The 17,838-nt window shown below is 49.1% G+C and overlaps 4 protein-coding genes across 4 annotated transcripts; 3 read left to right on the top strand and 1 right to left on the bottom strand.

The window, feature by feature from the left end:
* Positions 1-4,132: 4,132 nt before the first annotated feature.
* Positions 4,133-4,501, top strand: BKA55DRAFT_536519 (uncharacterized protein; the record flags this gene model as incomplete). Its single annotated transcript, XM_046189837.1, has 1 exon — positions 4,133-4,501. One exon carries the CDS (start codon positions 4,133-4,135, stop codon positions 4,499-4,501), a length of 369 nt encoding a protein of 122 aa, XP_046053397.1.
* Positions 4,502-8,606: 4,105 nt separating this feature from the next.
* BKA55DRAFT_591652 (uncharacterized protein) lies at positions 8,607-9,509 on the top strand (the record flags this gene model as incomplete). Its single annotated transcript, XM_046195276.1, has 2 exons — positions 8,607-8,939; positions 9,393-9,509. The coding sequence occupies 2 exons, from the start codon at positions 8,607-8,609 to the stop codon at positions 9,507-9,509; spliced, it is 450 nt and encodes a 149-aa protein (XP_046053396.1).
* Positions 9,510-13,028: 3,519 nt separating this feature from the next.
* On the bottom strand, positions 13,029-13,651 carry BKA55DRAFT_536517 (late endosomal/lysosomal adaptor and MAPK and MTOR activator-domain-containing protein; the record flags this gene model as incomplete). Its single annotated transcript, XM_046189836.1, has 3 exons — positions 13,029-13,320; positions 13,372-13,517; positions 13,598-13,651. 3 exons carry the CDS (start codon positions 13,649-13,651, stop codon positions 13,029-13,031), a joined length of 492 nt encoding a protein of 163 aa, XP_046053395.1.
* A 1,067-nt stretch (positions 13,652-14,718) lies between these two features.
* BKA55DRAFT_505094 (uncharacterized protein) lies at positions 14,719-16,113 on the top strand (the record flags this gene model as incomplete). Its single annotated transcript, XM_046187160.1, has 1 exon — positions 14,719-16,113. One exon carries the CDS (start codon positions 14,719-14,721, stop codon positions 16,111-16,113), a length of 1,395 nt encoding a protein of 464 aa, XP_046053394.1.
* Positions 16,114-17,838: the final 1,725 nt, after the last annotated feature.

The raw sequence follows: 17,838 nt of genomic DNA, 5'->3' as shown, positions 1-17,838 counted from the left end.
CGATCTAAGTAATTACCCTCGGCGCTATTTGCAACCAAGGGCACCGCGAAAGGGTGTGAGGATGGGGGTATTGGTATAATGCGTCAACCCAGCAGGCCCGAAGTCCGCGAAGGTCCGGCAAGACGGCAGAACGCAAGCAAGAGGCGAGAGGACATAGGTGTCAAGCAAGTGTTGAGTGATCGTCACATGTACAGCTAGGTTGAGGCTCCAAAGACCTAGCAGTGTTGCTGCGTGTGATTCCGACAGACAATGTGGTGGGTGATGGGCTTCCGCACAAACAAGACGAAGACGGAGAACCCGGTGGATAATCCAGAGTGGCGATGAGGCAAAACACGACGAGGGATAAACACAGCGCGTAGAAATGCGGTCGCTGATGCGGCCGGTCTGGTCAGTCGGTTGTAACCACAATATCGAGAAAGGAAACAGTAATTTAGGTAGAAAGGGCGGCGGGGCCGGCAAGATTTTGTTGTCGTCGAAGCTATTAAGCATCCGAGATGGAGGGGCTCGATGTGTTGGAGCTACGCCGTCCGTAGAAGGCGACGGTTTCAATGTTGAGGCTAGAGTATTGACTGATGACGCGTAGGGCGCTAAGAAGGGTGAACAGTTCAGCCGGTAGGTGAGCCTCGGGCTATAAACTTCGATGATACTACGCTCGAATTGGAATAATTATTGTATCATATAGCGGATATAGTATGCAGCTGTCACTTTGAGAAGGTATGATAGATGATGTGAATGTTTAAGTGACGAGACAACGTAAAGTTCGACATGAAACTTGGAGTTGAGGGGAAGTCCATCGTAGCGGAGACTGAAGGACGTATTGGGTTAGCCTGCGTGGAGGCTAAGCGCAAGCGTTTATCGAGCTGCACTAACGGCGGGAGCCTAATAGAAGGCGCATGGATAACACCCTCTATTAGTTAGCCTGTTCACAAGTCTCTCGAGGAAACAAAGAGCAGATGCAATCCGGTAACTTGAGAATAACTCCAAGATGATTAAAATATAAATTAAGAATTTAATAAGATAAATTGGTTCTTAGGATTTTACCCAGGCTTTGTGAACAGTGTCGCTTACTGTTGCAGGTGATGATATTGTTGAGACTTGGAAATCCGCTTCGCCCATTTCAATATTCGTGGGTTTTTTGGGGTCCAATCATCCGTCAAGGGTTTTCAGGAACCATGAATTCAAAAACACGAATAAGAGACCCAAGGAAGCAAGCATTTGAGTTGATGGCACAGGGAGAAACCATACTGCACAAATCCTACACAGAAACAGGCTCGATCTACCAGATATATGTCCAATTCGTCAGGCAACACATACTTACACGTACCCTAATACTTACATATATGATCTACAGAAGTCGCTGCTGAGTCTGTTAGGATTGACCTGCCTAAGGTACCTAACCTGTAGCCTAGTGGTGATTTCCACCATTCTTCTTAATGCCCTATTCCTACTTCCATTTTGCCCTCCGTACATATGGTATACCTCAATGCATCAGTAGTACCTGCCGCCTTCGCGAGAGTTCCCACCTGGCCACTTTTGGGACCATTAACTTGGCCTGCCTCTGTTGGTCTGTGTCTTGTCTTCACCGCTCTCGCCTTTACAGATCAACAAGAGAAGAAAAACACGACAGCCCAACGTCAATATCACCATTCACCCGACAACAACAATAACAAAACAGAATGTCGAGTTATCCACCTGCAAGTTACCGCAGGCACACCAGCGACACCCACTTACTTACACCCGCATACAGCACATCATACGTATCACATCACATCACATATCCGCATTCGCATGCATATGCTCATCACAGCCACCCGAAAGATCTACTCCATCTACCTTCTTTGATGAACGACTGAAGTCCGGCCCGGAACCTGGCCCTAATCCGCGCCGTGCGTCGATCAACATCTCTGCTGTGGTTGCGGCACATTTCCTCCGCCTCGGGCAGCTGCCGCCTTTTGCTAGCGATGAGTTGGCCAAGATTAACGATACATCCCCTTACTCAGTTCGTGCGGGATGAACGTGCAATGTTCATGCAACCTGCAGCTCTCGCTACCTGCCTTCAGCTCAAGCTGACGTAGGTAGTGCATGCATCCCAGACTCCCATGCGTGGGACAGTACAAGTCATTTCACACCATCGCCGACCAGGCAACTTCAAAAAAGAAACTATCGTCACCATGTCAATTGGGCTCATCAATCCTACCTTCACACCCGCGCGCTTCCTCGGCGTCGTGACGTGTTTACCAACCCACCTGAGTCTGCGACCGAATTCTAGACCCTGACAGACAGACAGAGAGAAGCAGGGGCTTCAATTTTAGACCCTGGCATCGTTCAACGGGCGGACCTACTGTAGGCGCGTCAATTGCGTCCGTCGAATCACAAAGCGCTGAATCGCAGACTCAGATCCAATTCATTGCCGCATGATGTCTCGGACCTCGCCTTTTGTCGTGTCCTGGATAGGGATTGTCGCGTTTTGCGCGCTCGTTTCCTTCCATGGATACCACACTCGGCTTTCTCTAACCATTTCCGCAATTATGCACCTTTGCGAGCTAGTCGAGGAAGCCTTATCAAGATGACATCCAAAAGAATCGTTGGAACTCCAGATTGTCAATACACCTCGCTCCACTCTGCCGTGACGCTGTCTTAAGGTTGTGGAACAGACCAAGCCCTCAGCCCACGACCTGATTATTGTCTCCCTTACTGTCTCACAGCACTCAGAACAAGATATCACCGCATTGCGGACAAATCAATGAAGGGAACTGCTCGATTTGCGACTTCTCTATCAAAATTAATGGGCAAATTCCCCTGGTCATTCAGTCTCAGCCTCATTATAGTCGTTGCAAACCTAGCAAGCATCTGTCGTTTGTATCTTGTGCCATGATAAGATCTTGGCTCCCTGGGATGGCCATGGTTTAGACCCTGCTTCCGACCAATCATTGCTCTCAATAGGCGTCCATGCGGCGACAATGGAAACATGTCTGCCGTACAGGAAGACCCATCCTAAACCGCTGATCCCTGACTGCCCCCCTGCTTGTCAGTTCTCTCTCCACATGGCTACAACGCTAGCCTTCAACATCCCCCTTCAAGCTGCTCTTTCGATCAAGACACTGCTGGAATGTAGATGGCCTGGATGACACAAAGTCAGACATAGCAGTGAACCGAGATGATGCGCCAGTCACTGTACCGTCTGCTTGAACATTGGACAATGCGAAATGCTCCAGGTCAGAACGGCATCGAGCCTGGCGAAATGCCGGCACGCACCTTCTTTTGGGCTCGCGAGATCTATTTTTTTTTTTTTCAATTGGCTCCAGGTACGATCGGACGCGCTCCCTCCCCGTTACTTGTGAAGGGGCTCCATGCAGCGCTTTTCAGACACATGATTTGCAGCAACCCAGGTGACTGGTTGAAACTCGCCAGATCTAGTTGTGGCTTTCCAGGCTCGAGGCTCATTGGGCAGTTCAGAGTCATGGAGTTACCTTGCTTAAACTCTGGTTCTACGGTCAAATTCCAGCTTCAGCGTCGCAATGGCCTGCCGAAGCTTCCTCCTGTACTTTTCTGTCCGTGTGCATGGTGATTGGGTATCATCCGGCTGTATCTTCGCAATTGCATCGCTGCTCTACCAGAGAAATCCCGTGATTAAGGTTTCTTCAGAAACCTTGCGAAATATGTTGAGTGCCTCGAAAAGGATTGGACTTGGCGTTAACTGTTTAGCAAACAAGCCCGATTTAAAGACTCGAAATATTGGAATGGAAATCCAGAGCGGGCCGGCCCGGCCGCTAAACCGGGCCGTTGTGATCATCAGGCTCAGCAAGCAGGGAATACAGTTCACCAAAAGCTACGAGGCCTGCGGATGGTCTGTGTATTTATCCCCTTGACACCAGGTTGTTTCAATAGCCAGTCTCAGGCCTACAAGTCGGCCATTCTTGATTGCCCTTCTTCTGGATCATGAGAAGTGGTGAACCCCCTGGAGCCTCGAGCTTACAGCTTGTGTCTCGCTTGGTGCATCCACCCACCAAAACGGATGCGAGTACACGCAAAGAGTCGCCGACACCCAATATACATGCGTAATGGTATATTCTTTGACACTCCCCAGCCACAGAGATCGAGAATTCGACGTGCATCCCTGCTGAGCCTAACAATGCCCAATGTTAAGGCCGAGTATCAAGCTCTTTTGACTTGGCTCCCTGTCTCCTCACGCTCCTGGTCCCATGCGGGCTGTGAAGTCATCACAGACGAGTCAGTTGTCCGAGACGCAGGCCATTCCCGAAGCAGAAGGCCAGCTCAGCAGTATTCGGATGTCTCGTCATGTTTCCCCGTAAAGAATCCTTTGTCACCGCCATATCCCATGTTCGGGGGTGCTGGAAATGCCTGTCGATGGCAGTTCTTAATGCCACTTATGCTCATCACTGGGCAAGAGCTTCCACATGCTGTTGGTGGGAGAGAACAACGAGCTTATCATCGTGACATTGGGAGTCTTACTCTTTGCTCAGTGTGCATACGTGCATGACTGAATGAGATCACGGCGAGCTCCTTCAAGTTCTTCATTCTTATGGTCCTGAACATGGGCTTCGAAGTGCTGACAGTTAGCGTTGATATAAAGCGATAGTATGAGCACTTTGTCTTCCAGACTGCTTCACGAAAGGTTTTGCAGCCTATGTCAAGGGAATCATCGCCACAGAGTGATATCGACAGGTTGCTACAACTGATACATATTAACTCACACGCCCCCTAGAATAAAGATTGCTGCTTGTCAAACGACTCTGATGTGATAGCCAGTTCTTTTTGCATGGTCACTCAAGATCCAGCGTCGATAAAAGCGAGGCGTGCGTATCATGCAAGACGTGATACACCATGAAGCCAGCACAGATGAGGCGGTAGAGGGATGACTGGATGTCTCAAGGCAATAATATACCACGGTATCTTTGTCATGTCGACAGGCATTCAATTCTCTCTTCTCCCTTCGAAGTCGATGGAATGCAATGGCTAGGCTGCAGTCTTGGCCAGAGGGATGCTGCCACGTTGTGCCTCTACATGTCTTGTGCACATCAGCATGGTTCTGAAATGACTTCTGAACTGTCGATAATGGTGTTTGACAAAGAAGCTTCTTCAATGACAAGCCAATGGTCTAGTGGCAGGACGGAACTTTAATCATTCATGTGAGCCGGCAGCCATGCACGAAAAGCATGCAAACTCCCCCCATTCTTATATGGTACTACCGAGGCGAGGACTTGCAGCAATTTACAATTACGAGCTAACTAACTCAATCCAGTTTGATCTGAATCCTTTGCGGATGCCTGCTTATTGTCCAAGAAAATATTATGGGGAGAAGAGAGGCTGAGGCTCCTGCGTTAGACCCTGGAGGAAGGACCAACAGGGAGGATTGTACTCTATCCAGGAGAAGTGAAAGGAACCCCGAAAAGATTTTCGCAGGCATGATTATGAAATTCGGTTGTTCGATGGGAAGAGCCCGCACACAAAAGTCTCTTCATGACTCTTTAGACCAGAATCTGCACTGATATGTGGGTTGGAAGACACAAGGCTATTGCGCAACAACAGAAGCAATCAGCCGAGACATACCACGAGGTTCTGTTGAACAAAAACAACCAACAGCAACAGGCGTGAATTGGGGAACACAGGCAGCATGGTTGTAGCAACCTACCAAGTCGATTGCCATGTCCCGCGGTGGCGAGATTTGCAGGCATCTCTCGTCCAGAGCTTGATTCAGAGTAATGGACATGATGCACAGGTCTTTTGGCCCAACAGAAGTCTCAAATTGGAAGTGGGAAGCCGGCAACTTCCAATGCAAGTTTTCCTGTAGAAGTAGGACGATGCGATGTCGTAAAGAGCACTCGATGCTGTAGACCATGAGAGAAAGTCCAATGGCGGATCCCTGAGCTGCATCCCTTCTTCCAATGGGCCGGCGGTGCCATCGAACTCGAGTCCGCAACGCAAGGGCTTGACGCACGGAGGAGGAGAAAAGCAGCGAATTAGATCCCTTGCCTTCACCGAATTCGTCGAGATTGCAAGCATCCAGAATTCCCTTGTTTCCTGACACTTGTCCGTCCTCGGGACGAACCATGAAGCCCCACAGCGGCCGCAGATCAAGACACCACCTTATGTGCACTCGTGCACTCGACTAGGTCAAGATTTCAAGAGGACGCGACCGAGACCTGGCCCGCAGCGGGAAAGGCACAGGACTCGTAGCAATAACATGACCGTTAATGTGGCCCGGTTGCCTCACGGCTCCGTGATCAAGGACGTGCCATGGAATGTATACGGAATGCTGAAAGAACGATTTCAACAAGTGCAGCATGTCCATGGTCGACAAGAACTGAACCAGAAAGGAAAAGCGGGTGATGAGTGAGGTAAGCCCAAGACTAAGGTCTCTGTTATGGGTCTTCGAGTCTTGCAAAACAGAGGCAGCCAAGCTATATTTACTCATCAGGTACGTTGTGCATTAGGACGACAACAAAGGCTGAAAGGCAAATTGAATCACACCAAGGGCATATGCAGCCATGCACATACTCATACACATCCCCGCGGGTTTGTCCAAGTTATTTGGTCCTCCGTCAGCCCTGCTTTCGTTGCTTTCACTGCAGCTACAACATCACGGTGAAGTGCTGTACACACAGAATACTGCAGTAGTATCTTGTGGTGTGGGGATGCCCCGTACTTCAACCCTGGTTCTCGCTGTAGTTGCTGATATTGCGAAGGGGGGGCGTGTATCGAATTTTAGGTCTTGATCAACGTGGCAAGCGACCATCGGGCTTTTGTCCTATGCCATCAAATATGGCTCTTGGGCTAAGCTATCAGAGCCTTGTCGAGTTTGGACTGACAGCCATTGTTATTGATGAGAATGGAGGCAGTCAGCTAACAAGACGGATACTTGGAGGCGTGATATGATTGATGGTTGGATGAAGACGAGACATGATGAAAAGCCAACTTGATTCTAAGACAATAGATACTTGTTGTTGGGTGGCTCCAATCATTGATAGATATGCTGCAGGGTCTTTGAGAAACGCATAGGCGCACATTGGCTGCTCCGGCACTACATTAAGACCCAGGAACCAAGTTGTTCAAGGTTAGAACTGATGGATAGTCGGGGTACGTCGTGTGGCAGCGGCAGAAGAGAATCGATGGAGTACCATATCAGAGAGGAGGAGGAGGGGTGCGTTTAAGGCACTTTTGCTGGTGGAGGATGGTGATGCGATGAGAAGAAAGGACCATATGGGGCTTTAAGTAAGGGTACCCAATCGACACATACAAGCAAGCCTCTTTATCCCGCAGGAACAAAAACAGAAGCAAATGCAGATGCAGATGCAGATGCAAATGCAGACGCAAATGCACAAGCAAAAGCAGAAGTTCAAGCTCAAGCTCATAATGGACGGCCATTAATCTGGCCCGAATTGAGGAGGGCAAGGGGTCCAAGGAACGAATGCGATTGCTTGTTGGTTGTGCCGGAGTCCCACATGTGGGTGTGGGATGCCATATACAGATACAGCAAGAAGATCGAATACGCAGAAGGACTCTTGGATCAAACAAGTATAAGTTGCCTACGACATCCACTCGGTCCGGACTACACCCCATCTTCATCATTCTGTTGCCCTTAAACAAGCCTACACACCACGTTGGTCTTTCAGTTGACCAGTTTCTTAATCATACTTTGTTCTTCCAGGCCAACTTCGACTTCATACGTTATAGAAGAGCAGCTTCAGACCCATATATCGGCTCCAAGACGCTGGATATCTTGAGATATCAACCACCTAGCACAGCAAAGCAGTCGACTGGACCAACAACCAAGACCGAGGACTACGGACTTGAAGTAAATAAACCTCACTTGATTAGCCTCAATATCAACAAGGACATCGAACACTAGCAGCTTCCAAATATTTGTTAACTCCCATAAAGCTACTGAGTTTGCTCTAGGGCCTGGCTGTACAGCCCATCTCACAGTAGTCACATTTCAAGTAAGTATGGTATATATCTTTGCTCTTTTCAAATCAAGCAAGTGCACCATCAACGCATAGATGCGCTTTATTTCCCGTCGTTGCGTCGTTCTGGTTATGTATTATCTGTCGGGACGCCACACGGCAGGAAGCCATACCAGAGGTTATGAGGATGGTGAAGACGGGACCATGATGAGATAATGTCGTGTTTACAATGAAAGGAAAGGCAACCAGTGGCATGAATATGAGTCCGACAAGTGGGAGTTTTTTGCATTGGGTAGAAACAAAATTGCCTGCCCAACGCGAAGTCGAGGCACAGATGGAATAGAGACAATAGGAGAGACCCAGTGACTAACCTGTGTATCCTAGAATTCTTCTCGACTCGATTGAACCCAACCTTTACATTGTTTGTACCGTTCCGGCTCGGCTACTGTTGGATTGCCCCAGGGTGGTTGACTTTCATCGCTTCGACACGACTCGATAAGTGTTGACTTGAACTTCGGGTTCGGCTCGAATCGACCACGAGTTCGCCTCTTGAACTCCGCTCTCCGCCTTCGGTGTTTCCGCTTCTTCTCCTCTTCTGTCGAACCAGTTAGAGATACCCTGCTTTTCCCGCCTCGACTATTTGCCACCAAGCCTCTTGTCAACTCTCAAAACCCTTGAGCCATGTGCTACTTTGACCAAACTCGCTGGGCATGCGGCTACTGGCGCTGGGGGCACTTCCGTCAGCAGTGCAACAAAGAATACCGCATGGGCGAAACTTGCGGCCTGAAGCTTGTCTACGAAACCAGGACCGAAAGAGACGTTTGCAAGCTCTGCCACGACACAGAGAAGAAGCAGCGCAGGTACGACAAGATGTATCGCGACGTTCAGCGCTGGCAGAGGGAGGGCAACCGAAATGCCACCATTGAACGAACGTGTGCTGAGATGCAAGAAGTCCTTGGTCAGATCTATCGTATGAGAGAAGAGCATGATCACAGGCTACAATCGCTTGGCCAGGTGAGTCTAAAACATGATTTTCCTTTCCTCTCCTTTCCTTTATGCCTATTCGCATTGAGTGAAGAGCCCGAGCCCGAACAAGAAGGACGGACGGAAAAAGGCAGGAAGCAGAACTGAGCCGAGAGCACAAAGAAAGGAAGGATCCCCAAGAAGAGGAAAAAGAGGGACGGGAAGACCAAAAAGGGGTGTGCGTGGTCTGTGATGGTGGTGCTGTGCTTCTTGCATATGCCGTGGGCTGTGGGTGTCGGGGCACGGGCATGGACATGGGCACGAACATTGTGTGTGGTGAGGAGGAAGAGAGAGAATATGAGTGGCTAACCCATTATTGCAGTAAAGTGACGAGATGCCAAGAGCGATATATCTTACGACGACCAAGGACGAGCTGATATACAATGCTGAAGAGACAGCATGGTTGAAGTATTAGCTTCATACAAAATTGCGGAAACCTTCCAGGGATACCGGGACATCTATAATGACGATTATGACAACCTTGTTTTATATTCGGGCGGACGAGAAACGAAAAATGTTGCGGTCGATGCCGAAAGAAGGAGCTCGGCCAAGAAGGGATGAGGAAGAGGGGCGGAGAAGAAGAGGAGACAGGGAGGTGCAAAACAAACTCTCTTGTGGACATGACTTTTGTGGTGGAATATTTTCTCATTTATCCTTACCTTTCTTCACTTCATTCGTCTGGAAGAACAGACAGTTTGCTGTTTTTTCTCTCTTCCAACAATTTCAGTATATTGGTGGATTGTCATGAGACCTGCGAGAGGGGCAAGGCAGAGACAGGATGAGGGGGCCCAAAACGAAGAAGTCCTCAGGGCCAGAGCTGGGGCATGCAGAAGGCGTTTGTGGGACGGACCCAGACGCTGCCCGGTCCATGTTTATATTCTTTCTCTATACCCACAGGTGCGAACCTTGTGGAAAATAGGTCAACGAAACGTGTGTTATCTTGAAAAAAGCCAATCTCTTTCTATGTTCCAGGTTAGTATTCAAGGCGGCGCAAAGGCCGTTAACACGAAGGCATAGCAGCATCTCTCTCTCCCTGTTGCCTTATCCTATACGGTACGGCATACAGTAGAATTGCAGAAGGGGGAGGGTCGCAGTGCCATCATCATGCATGGGCAGGCGGAGCTGGGGGGTGGGCCATGGACAAGCAATGAGAGTTTGTTTCCTTGTTACATGTTGGTCGGAGACGCCGTTACTATTTAAGTCAATGAACTGCTGTGATGACGACAATCGGAAGCCAGGAACAACTGGGGATGCTGGTTTCGACATCAAGATAGATGTTGACGGGGGGTCAGAGAGAGGATATGGACAACGTGAGGAGACAAGAGATATCGATTGAGGAAGCACAGCAGATGAGCGTAACCGCAAAAGACGCAGTCGGCTTGAAGAGGCTTCTATGCACCGAATAGGAGAATAACAAGAAATCAAAGACCACCACTGAGGTAGTGTAGCGTTAAGGAGGACCTGTTGTGTTATTTCTCTCAGGCGCTGAGAAATACCTGTGCTGTGTGAGGGACCTGGCCTATCACTGTTGACTCCCCATGCAGCGTAAACCATTCGAAGTAGGCATATACCCTTGCTTATCGGGGGTTTCAGGGCCTATGTCTTTGATAACCCCAAGCCCTTCGCCAACGAATAGGGATGAAGGTGTTCAGAAAGCAGGTGCTAGAGCACAACGCCAGAGGGATCGGGGCTCCAGCCTCCAGGTCCCTCAATGTCTCAGATGATCTGGGTTGTTTTTCCGTCCCTTAATTGTTCATTTCCGTGTGGCAGTATGGACTGTGCCTGTAGCATGGATCGTAACTTTGGTCGCTGCTTCGAACGTAGAGGATAGTAGAGCGGATGATTACAAAAGCCCCGTTATCGGGTGATCGACAGATGGAAGCTGATGGTAAGATATTGCAATCGAGGCGGAAATTGAACTGGAGCTGCGGGCGGCATCGTGGAGTCGGGCGGTGACGAAATGAGACACGGGGACGAATGTCGACGTTGCAAAAGACATAGCTGATCGTGACAGAGTTGCCAATCGTGAAGGGAATGGCTGAATTAACAAGCTTTTGTGGTTAATGCCATCGTCAGAGTCACTTTCAAGGTAACCGTACGGGGGCCTCAAAAATCAGCGAATGTTAAGCAATTATGCAGCACCCAGCATGCTCAACATTGAGCAGGATAGATTAAAGCGAATAGGTGCAAAGACGTAGTCCTGTGAACCAAAGCGAAAGGTGGAGATCATATTCTTCAGGGCTCAGGCTCAATTGACAAGCCTACTCCGTAGTTGTGCCAGAATTACAGGCATTTGGTTCGTGAATGCGGTCTGCATATTTGAGCAGGGTTGCCCACCATGGAAAGGTTCGAGAAGAGGCTGCGGTGAACAGCAGCAGCATGTGACTAATTGGTAATGCGAGCTTTGCTTGCCCGACCTGCACAAGACCTACCAACGGCATGAAGGAAAAGCCGATGAGATTGAAACTCATGAACACATTCCATGTCGTATCTGACTGGTCGAGTTCATGGCTGTCCGCCTTTCTGGTCACCTTGACCGAAATGGGGCCCCTGGTCGTCCCGGACTGACCCGCGCCGCGCCTAGCGTCTGTCAGGTTCCTCGCACACAGACAAAGACGTTTTTAAACCGTGCAGAGTATGGATATAGTACGTTGCCCTCTTCTTGGGAAATCCTTAGCATGGTCGGTCCCTGTTTGGTGAAAATCTGAGCCCTGTCTCAGACGGGCCCAGCCTCCCGTCAACGGGGTTCAGGGGCCTAACGTCTCCTGAAAGAGATGGTTATGGAGGGCTGCTTCCCGACAATATGGCTCTACTCACCCGAAAGAACGGATAAATTCCGTGGGTCCCTCTCATTTGTCTTTTTTCCCCCAGCGCACAGGTCGCTTCAAGAGCGGCTCAACATGACCCCATCTCCCCATTCGATAACCCCATGGTGTCGTGGCGGCGGGCTGGGCCATGACAGACATTTTCCCAAGCAAATCCCGAAGGCTTGGGACGTGGGCGGGATCTTGTTCAGGTTGACGAAAGAGATCCATTGAAACCTCCCCAGTGGATGGGGACCCATGCAAGCCGCCCATCAACGGTGCGAGCCGAAGCCGGAGAAAACCAGACTAAATCAAGGGCCGACGGCAAGCTAAAGGAACGGCCACCATCCTCCTTGAATCTCTGACCTTGCTCCCCTGGTCTAGCGTCTATTGCCACCCCACTGACTGCCGGGCCACCTCGAATTCGGTGTGAACCAGCGTGAGGGGAACGCACGTGTCTGATGCTTAATGGGTGTTCTCGGTTCTCGACAAGTCACGCTTCCGTTGTGGACTGATGGGTTTCGACTCTAGCTCATCGCTCGTGCTTCATATGCACGGCAGGCTGCGAGAGAATGGCCGATGGTACGAATTGATGACGAGGCGAGGGTCATAAAACTAAACCGTCTAGGGTTTCGTTCCAGGACCCAGCTCAATAAGACGAGGGGGAAATTTTCAGTAAAATTCGATTGGGTGTGTCTGCTTGTACAAAGTCCACTTCCTACCCACAACAATCAAAGAAGTTTGCGCAAAAGACGGGCGGTAAAAAAAAATCCACAAAAGAGACGAAGAGATAAAAAAGAAGTGCAATCTTGCACCGAGTGCTAAGTGCTAAGTGCTAATCAGATTCTATGCAACAACAACTCCGTTTACCGAAGGGTTCCACTGCTTCAACAAGATGAGCAGCAACCGAAAATTGGTCATAAAGACCGTATTAGTCGAAGTTAGTATTCAAAGAAAATGGGCCGGTAAATAAACGATACTTATTTCGCTCATTCTTTTCGTAGCCACTTCACCGACATGTCCAGTGAGAGTTAGACCGGGGATGAGCCTCATCCAATTTAGGCCACCAGGGGGTGATGGTTTAGATTGGGGCAACCGCAGCGGTCTTGAACACCAAAACGGACTGTGTGTATCGTCATCAGTCGTGTATCGCGAATATTTGCATTACAGTTTCATGTCGCAACTGCCGACTCCCTACTCTGAGGGCTTTCATCTCTCTACCTTCCGCATTGCTGGACAAAGGAAGGGTGCTTCGTCTGATCAACGAAGGTCGTCATTACTGCATTGCCGCTGCAGCATCTGCAAAGGTCCCCACAAGGGGTCCCTCATCGCTCTCGAGAGTCTTGATGCTAGCTGGGCCGTTCTTTTGCATCTCTATGGTCTCATCTTCTGGAAGCCAATCGACCTTAACGCCGCTCGCAGGGTTATTGTCACCCTGGTTGCTAAGTTTTGATACGAGATGTTGGTATCGTGCAAGGCGTGCGCCTTGACCAGCGTAGGCAAAAGGCGTCGTTGTTCCACGATTTGTGTTCTCTTGCGGAGCGATATCAAAGATGTCCACCATATTGCTATCCCTCTGGGTCAGCATCCTTCAAGGCCCCTTGGTCTCGCGAACGTACTCTGATGTCTTGGCTATTACTCGTTGAAGGGCCTCGTTCTCTCGCTGAGCTTCGAGCGTATCGTTCTCGCCGTTTATGGCTTGATCTCCGAAGCTACCGTATTGCATACCGTTGACATCATCGTAAAGAAGGCGGTTCTCCTCCTCCTAAGCAGGCAAATTGTTAGCAGAGGATCCTGCTGATATTGATGCGAGACCAGTGATCGCAAGTTCGCTTGAAAACACACCTCATCGTAGGTATTACTATCACCCCTTCCCAAACATGATGCGCAAGCTCCCATTATTGCGTAAGGTAATCGAAAAACTCAGGTACACATATCAGATCGTAGACAGGGTGGATGTGGTGTACTGTCGCAAAGAGTCGATGACTATCTCAAGAACATGGCCCGGAAGCGAAGAATAGAAGTGTTAAGGAGCGTGGAAGGTTGTAGTAGCTTGGTCGTACAGCCTCGTGACTTTCGTGATTGCTCTCTTCGTGAGGCGCGCCTGCTTCACGACGTACGTTACTCGCTCAGTGGGTCCTTCCTCAGGGACCCGAGGCTGCATCGGGTAAACAACGGCCCGCTCGCCACCATATCCATGCTGCTGGGACCAACAACAACGAACAACGAACTTCATTCAACAAAGACAAATAAACTTATTCTCTTGTGCTGAAGATGTGGTCAAGGTGATACACGGAGCGAGTATGGCAGTGGGGTATATTGCGAACAACCATATTTGCAACCTTGTGCAATGCCTGTTGGTACTCGTCTCTGACGCTCCCTAAATGCTCCCTTGACATTGGGTGCCCTGGGTAAGGGAACATCAATATTCATGTGTTTCATTTTTTTTCTCAATGCCTTTATTTAAGGGAATCAAGACTAGCGTCTGCCAATTCATTGTTCACTTTGCCCTGGCCAGCCCCGCTATCTATTTCACGTGCTGACAGCGAGCATCTCTCCAGTGTGTGTCCCTTCAGGTCTTGGTGTTTCAGTGAAGCCTTCTTTGAGCAAACCCTGGCCCACTTCATCCAAGGGATTCACTACACCAATGTCTGTTATATTGCCAATGTCTCTCTCTCATGGATCGACTTCACTCGAAGATCTCCTTCGATCGCAGTTATTGCCTATCTCCTTGGCAATAGTTCCTGTCAATTGTCGTCCCTTGAGGTGATACCCTCATCGCCCTGGGTTCAAGTTAAGATGTACACAGAAAATGATGACTATAAGGATGAGTCTCTTTCGCATCAAATTCACTCATTCTGATCATCATTGACACTTCCAATCTCACAGCCGACACCTTCTCCCTCCTCTCTCAGTCAAGCTTCACTCACACATAAGTCTCTTGACCTTCATTTCTCCATTTCAAAATGGTCCGCTTTAGCCCTCTAGCAACACTGGCCTTAGTGCCTCTGGCTCAGGCACGCTTCGACTGGTTGTATCCACGAGACACGATTGCCCAATGTCCTCCTTGCTCACTAGAAAGCGAGCCCAAGGATTGTTCTCACACAGTGACCATCACTAAGCCGTCTGGACCATACGAGACTGTCACGGTCTCGGATCCCAACGGTTCTTACCACACCGTTACTGTTACTGAACAAGATGGTCCCGGAAAGACTGTTACTATCACCCAGAACTACCAAAACCCTCAAACCAAGGTTGTGTACATCAGCCAGGGCGAGACGATTGAGCCAGCCATAGAGACTATCACCGTCACCCGTCCTGGAAAGACTGTCACTGTGACTGAGACGGAAACAGAGACCAGTGAGCACATCGTCACCAAGAAGATTGATAACTATCCCGGTCCCAAGACAGTTACCATCAGCAACGGCTACCCTGCTCCTAGCGCTGGTTCTCCTGACTACAATGGTGGAGTTGTCACTAAGGTTGTCGGTGGTGATGGCGACAAAGAGAAAGATCCCGACAACGCTCACACGTTTACTGTGATCAAGGATGGTCATATCCAGACTTTGACATACACCGACGTCAACTCCAACACTGTTGTTAAGACTATCACCCAAGAGAATGGTCACGAAGAGGTTGTGACCGTTACAGGCAACGATCAGTATGATGTTACCAAAACTGTAACTCTGGAGAACGGTAACAAGGTTGTCGAGACCATCACAGCTGAGAACACCAACAACTACGTTGTAACCAAGACCATCCAGCAAGGTGGCAAGTACCATACCGTCATCGTCAAGCCTGAGCCGACCGTCAGCACCATCACCAAAGAAAACGGCGACTGCATCACCACTGTTGTCGAGGTCGATCAGACCTACACCTTGACTGCTCCGGCCAAGTATGGATCCGCCACTGTAACAGATGACGACTGCGAGACCTATACAAGGACTGCCACTTACACCGGTAAGCCTGAGGTTGAGGTCATCGTTTACGATCCAGAGACCGGCGACTCAACCTGCACAAATGAGGACGGAAAGCCCTGCAACCCTGGCTACAACAACGGTGGTGATGGCAGCAAGGGCCAGTATGAGGATCCTACCAACACAAAGGGTCAAGATGGAAGTGATAACTACAACACCAACGCCCCTGTCTACACCAAGATCCGCACTTACGGCAACGGTGATGTCTACACCGAGGTCCACGGTGCCGAGCCAACTGGATGTGAATCAGCTGCAGTTTCGACGAGCATCGCTACTGTTTATAACACCGTGGTTGTGACGGTAGATGCGTCACCATCAAATGCCCCTACTGCCGAGCGCCGAGCAGCGAACAAAGTTCGCTCACCCCTGTCTGTTCGATGGTGATGAATTGATTGACTAGAGCGTATACCTTTCCTTGAGTTCAAATTTGGTGGGGAGTATCTATTTCAGGATTCAATTCAGCACATGGTGGGAAGGTTATAATGCGGGCCTGTAATCAGTATTTAATGTAGTAATTAAATTTTAGTCTTATTCATATCTAGGCTTTCTTCTTCTAGTGCTCATTGCAGTGTTGAACAACTCTGGTCTTTCTGATTTAGTGACTTGAACATCAGTCAAGCAACGTGGCGTCACATCTTGATTAAAACTCTTAAAAAGCCGCCAGTCACTCTCAAGCCTAGGCGTAACTATAGAAGTGACAGCACTGAGAGCTTAGGCATATAGATATCAAGTAACATATCGCCATGTACCATCAATGAGCACATGAACATGATATTTATGTGGGGTAGCATATATTCACATGATTCCCAGTTAAAGGACATACCCTATACATGCAGGACGGTGGCAAGGCTCGAGTTCTTAATATCGCACCGATGGAAGTAGGTATATGCAGAGTAGATACAGTGCATAGGTATTCCCACTTAAAAAGAAAAGTTCTGTTTGCTGGTAGTGAATGCTCCAAAAACAACATTGGTCTCGAACAGACAAAGCCATTGTGCTGGGATCAATACTGTGTGTATACAGTACGACCTATCTGTGTTGGTGCCAAGTATATGTAAGCACGCACAGTGCATGCTACGGTAGATATGTCGTAGCACAGTACAGCCATCACGACTGGAACGTAAATTCAATCAACTGAAACCTTCCAACCATCTATTGTTTACCAGAAGCCATATTTGATGGGAACCATACCGCAAGCCACGTGCGATAACGCAGTATGCCTGAACCAGCAAGCGATTGGAATGATGGCTTCATCTTCACGTTCCAGCGGCAACTACCTATAACCAGCTCACATCTAGAGGCTTTTCAGCTTCACCAGCCTAGAACTTCGGGACGTCTGAGACTCTGAATCAACGATTGAGACCAAGGCCCGGACCATGGAATATAAGGTCTCTTTCGGCACTTCTTGATCAATTATGGGGCTACGAGAAGCTTGTGTCTGTTAGACTGGCAGTAGCACAGTCTAGACTGAACAGCTAGTTCTCTGTTTCCTGACTTGCACATCGACAACGCGCGAGGGCCTAATTTCTATCACGGAATCCATTCGTCTTGACCTGGAACGGCTGAATGATGAAATTGACCATCGTTAAAGCTTACGAAAATGGAAGTGTTTATAAGGGGCAATGACCTTGCATTGACTGATCGGGGATGCGATCATCGCCAAAAATGTCAACAGCAAAGATCTTCCTTGCGAGTTACCGAAGTGGTTGATAATGACGACTTCCAAAAGACCCTGAATGATCGCTGCCATCTCATGCATCATATCTAGAGCTTTGGACCCCTGGAAACACCATGTTACAAGATACGACGACGTATTCGCGCCAGCCAACAGACACTCTTTCTCGCAACGCGTGCCCTCAACTCTAGGTACTGTATCCGTCTTATCAATTAAAAAAAGCCCCGCCTCGCCATCACCAATATCGTATAGCTTGTCTGACAAATTAGGTGAAATGTCTCGGATTTTACGAGCTTGGGTAACTAGCCACAAGTGTCTATTTACTGAAATGTCTCAAAGATTTGTTTCCTCCTGCCACTCATCGCGTGATGTTGAGGCTATACCATCAACGGATGATATGATATATGGCCTGCCCACAGTTACATACCTGTAGA

The sequence above is a fragment of the Fusarium redolens genome, assembly GCF_020744475.1.
Source record: "Fusarium redolens strain MPI-CAGE-AT-0023 chromosome Unknown BKA55scaffold_4, whole genome shotgun sequence".
Classification (NCBI taxonomy): domain Eukaryota; kingdom Fungi; phylum Ascomycota; class Sordariomycetes; order Hypocreales; family Nectriaceae; genus Fusarium; species Fusarium redolens.
The sequence above is the reverse complement of the archived record's forward strand: the minus strand, read 5'-3'. Positions and strand labels throughout refer to the sequence as shown.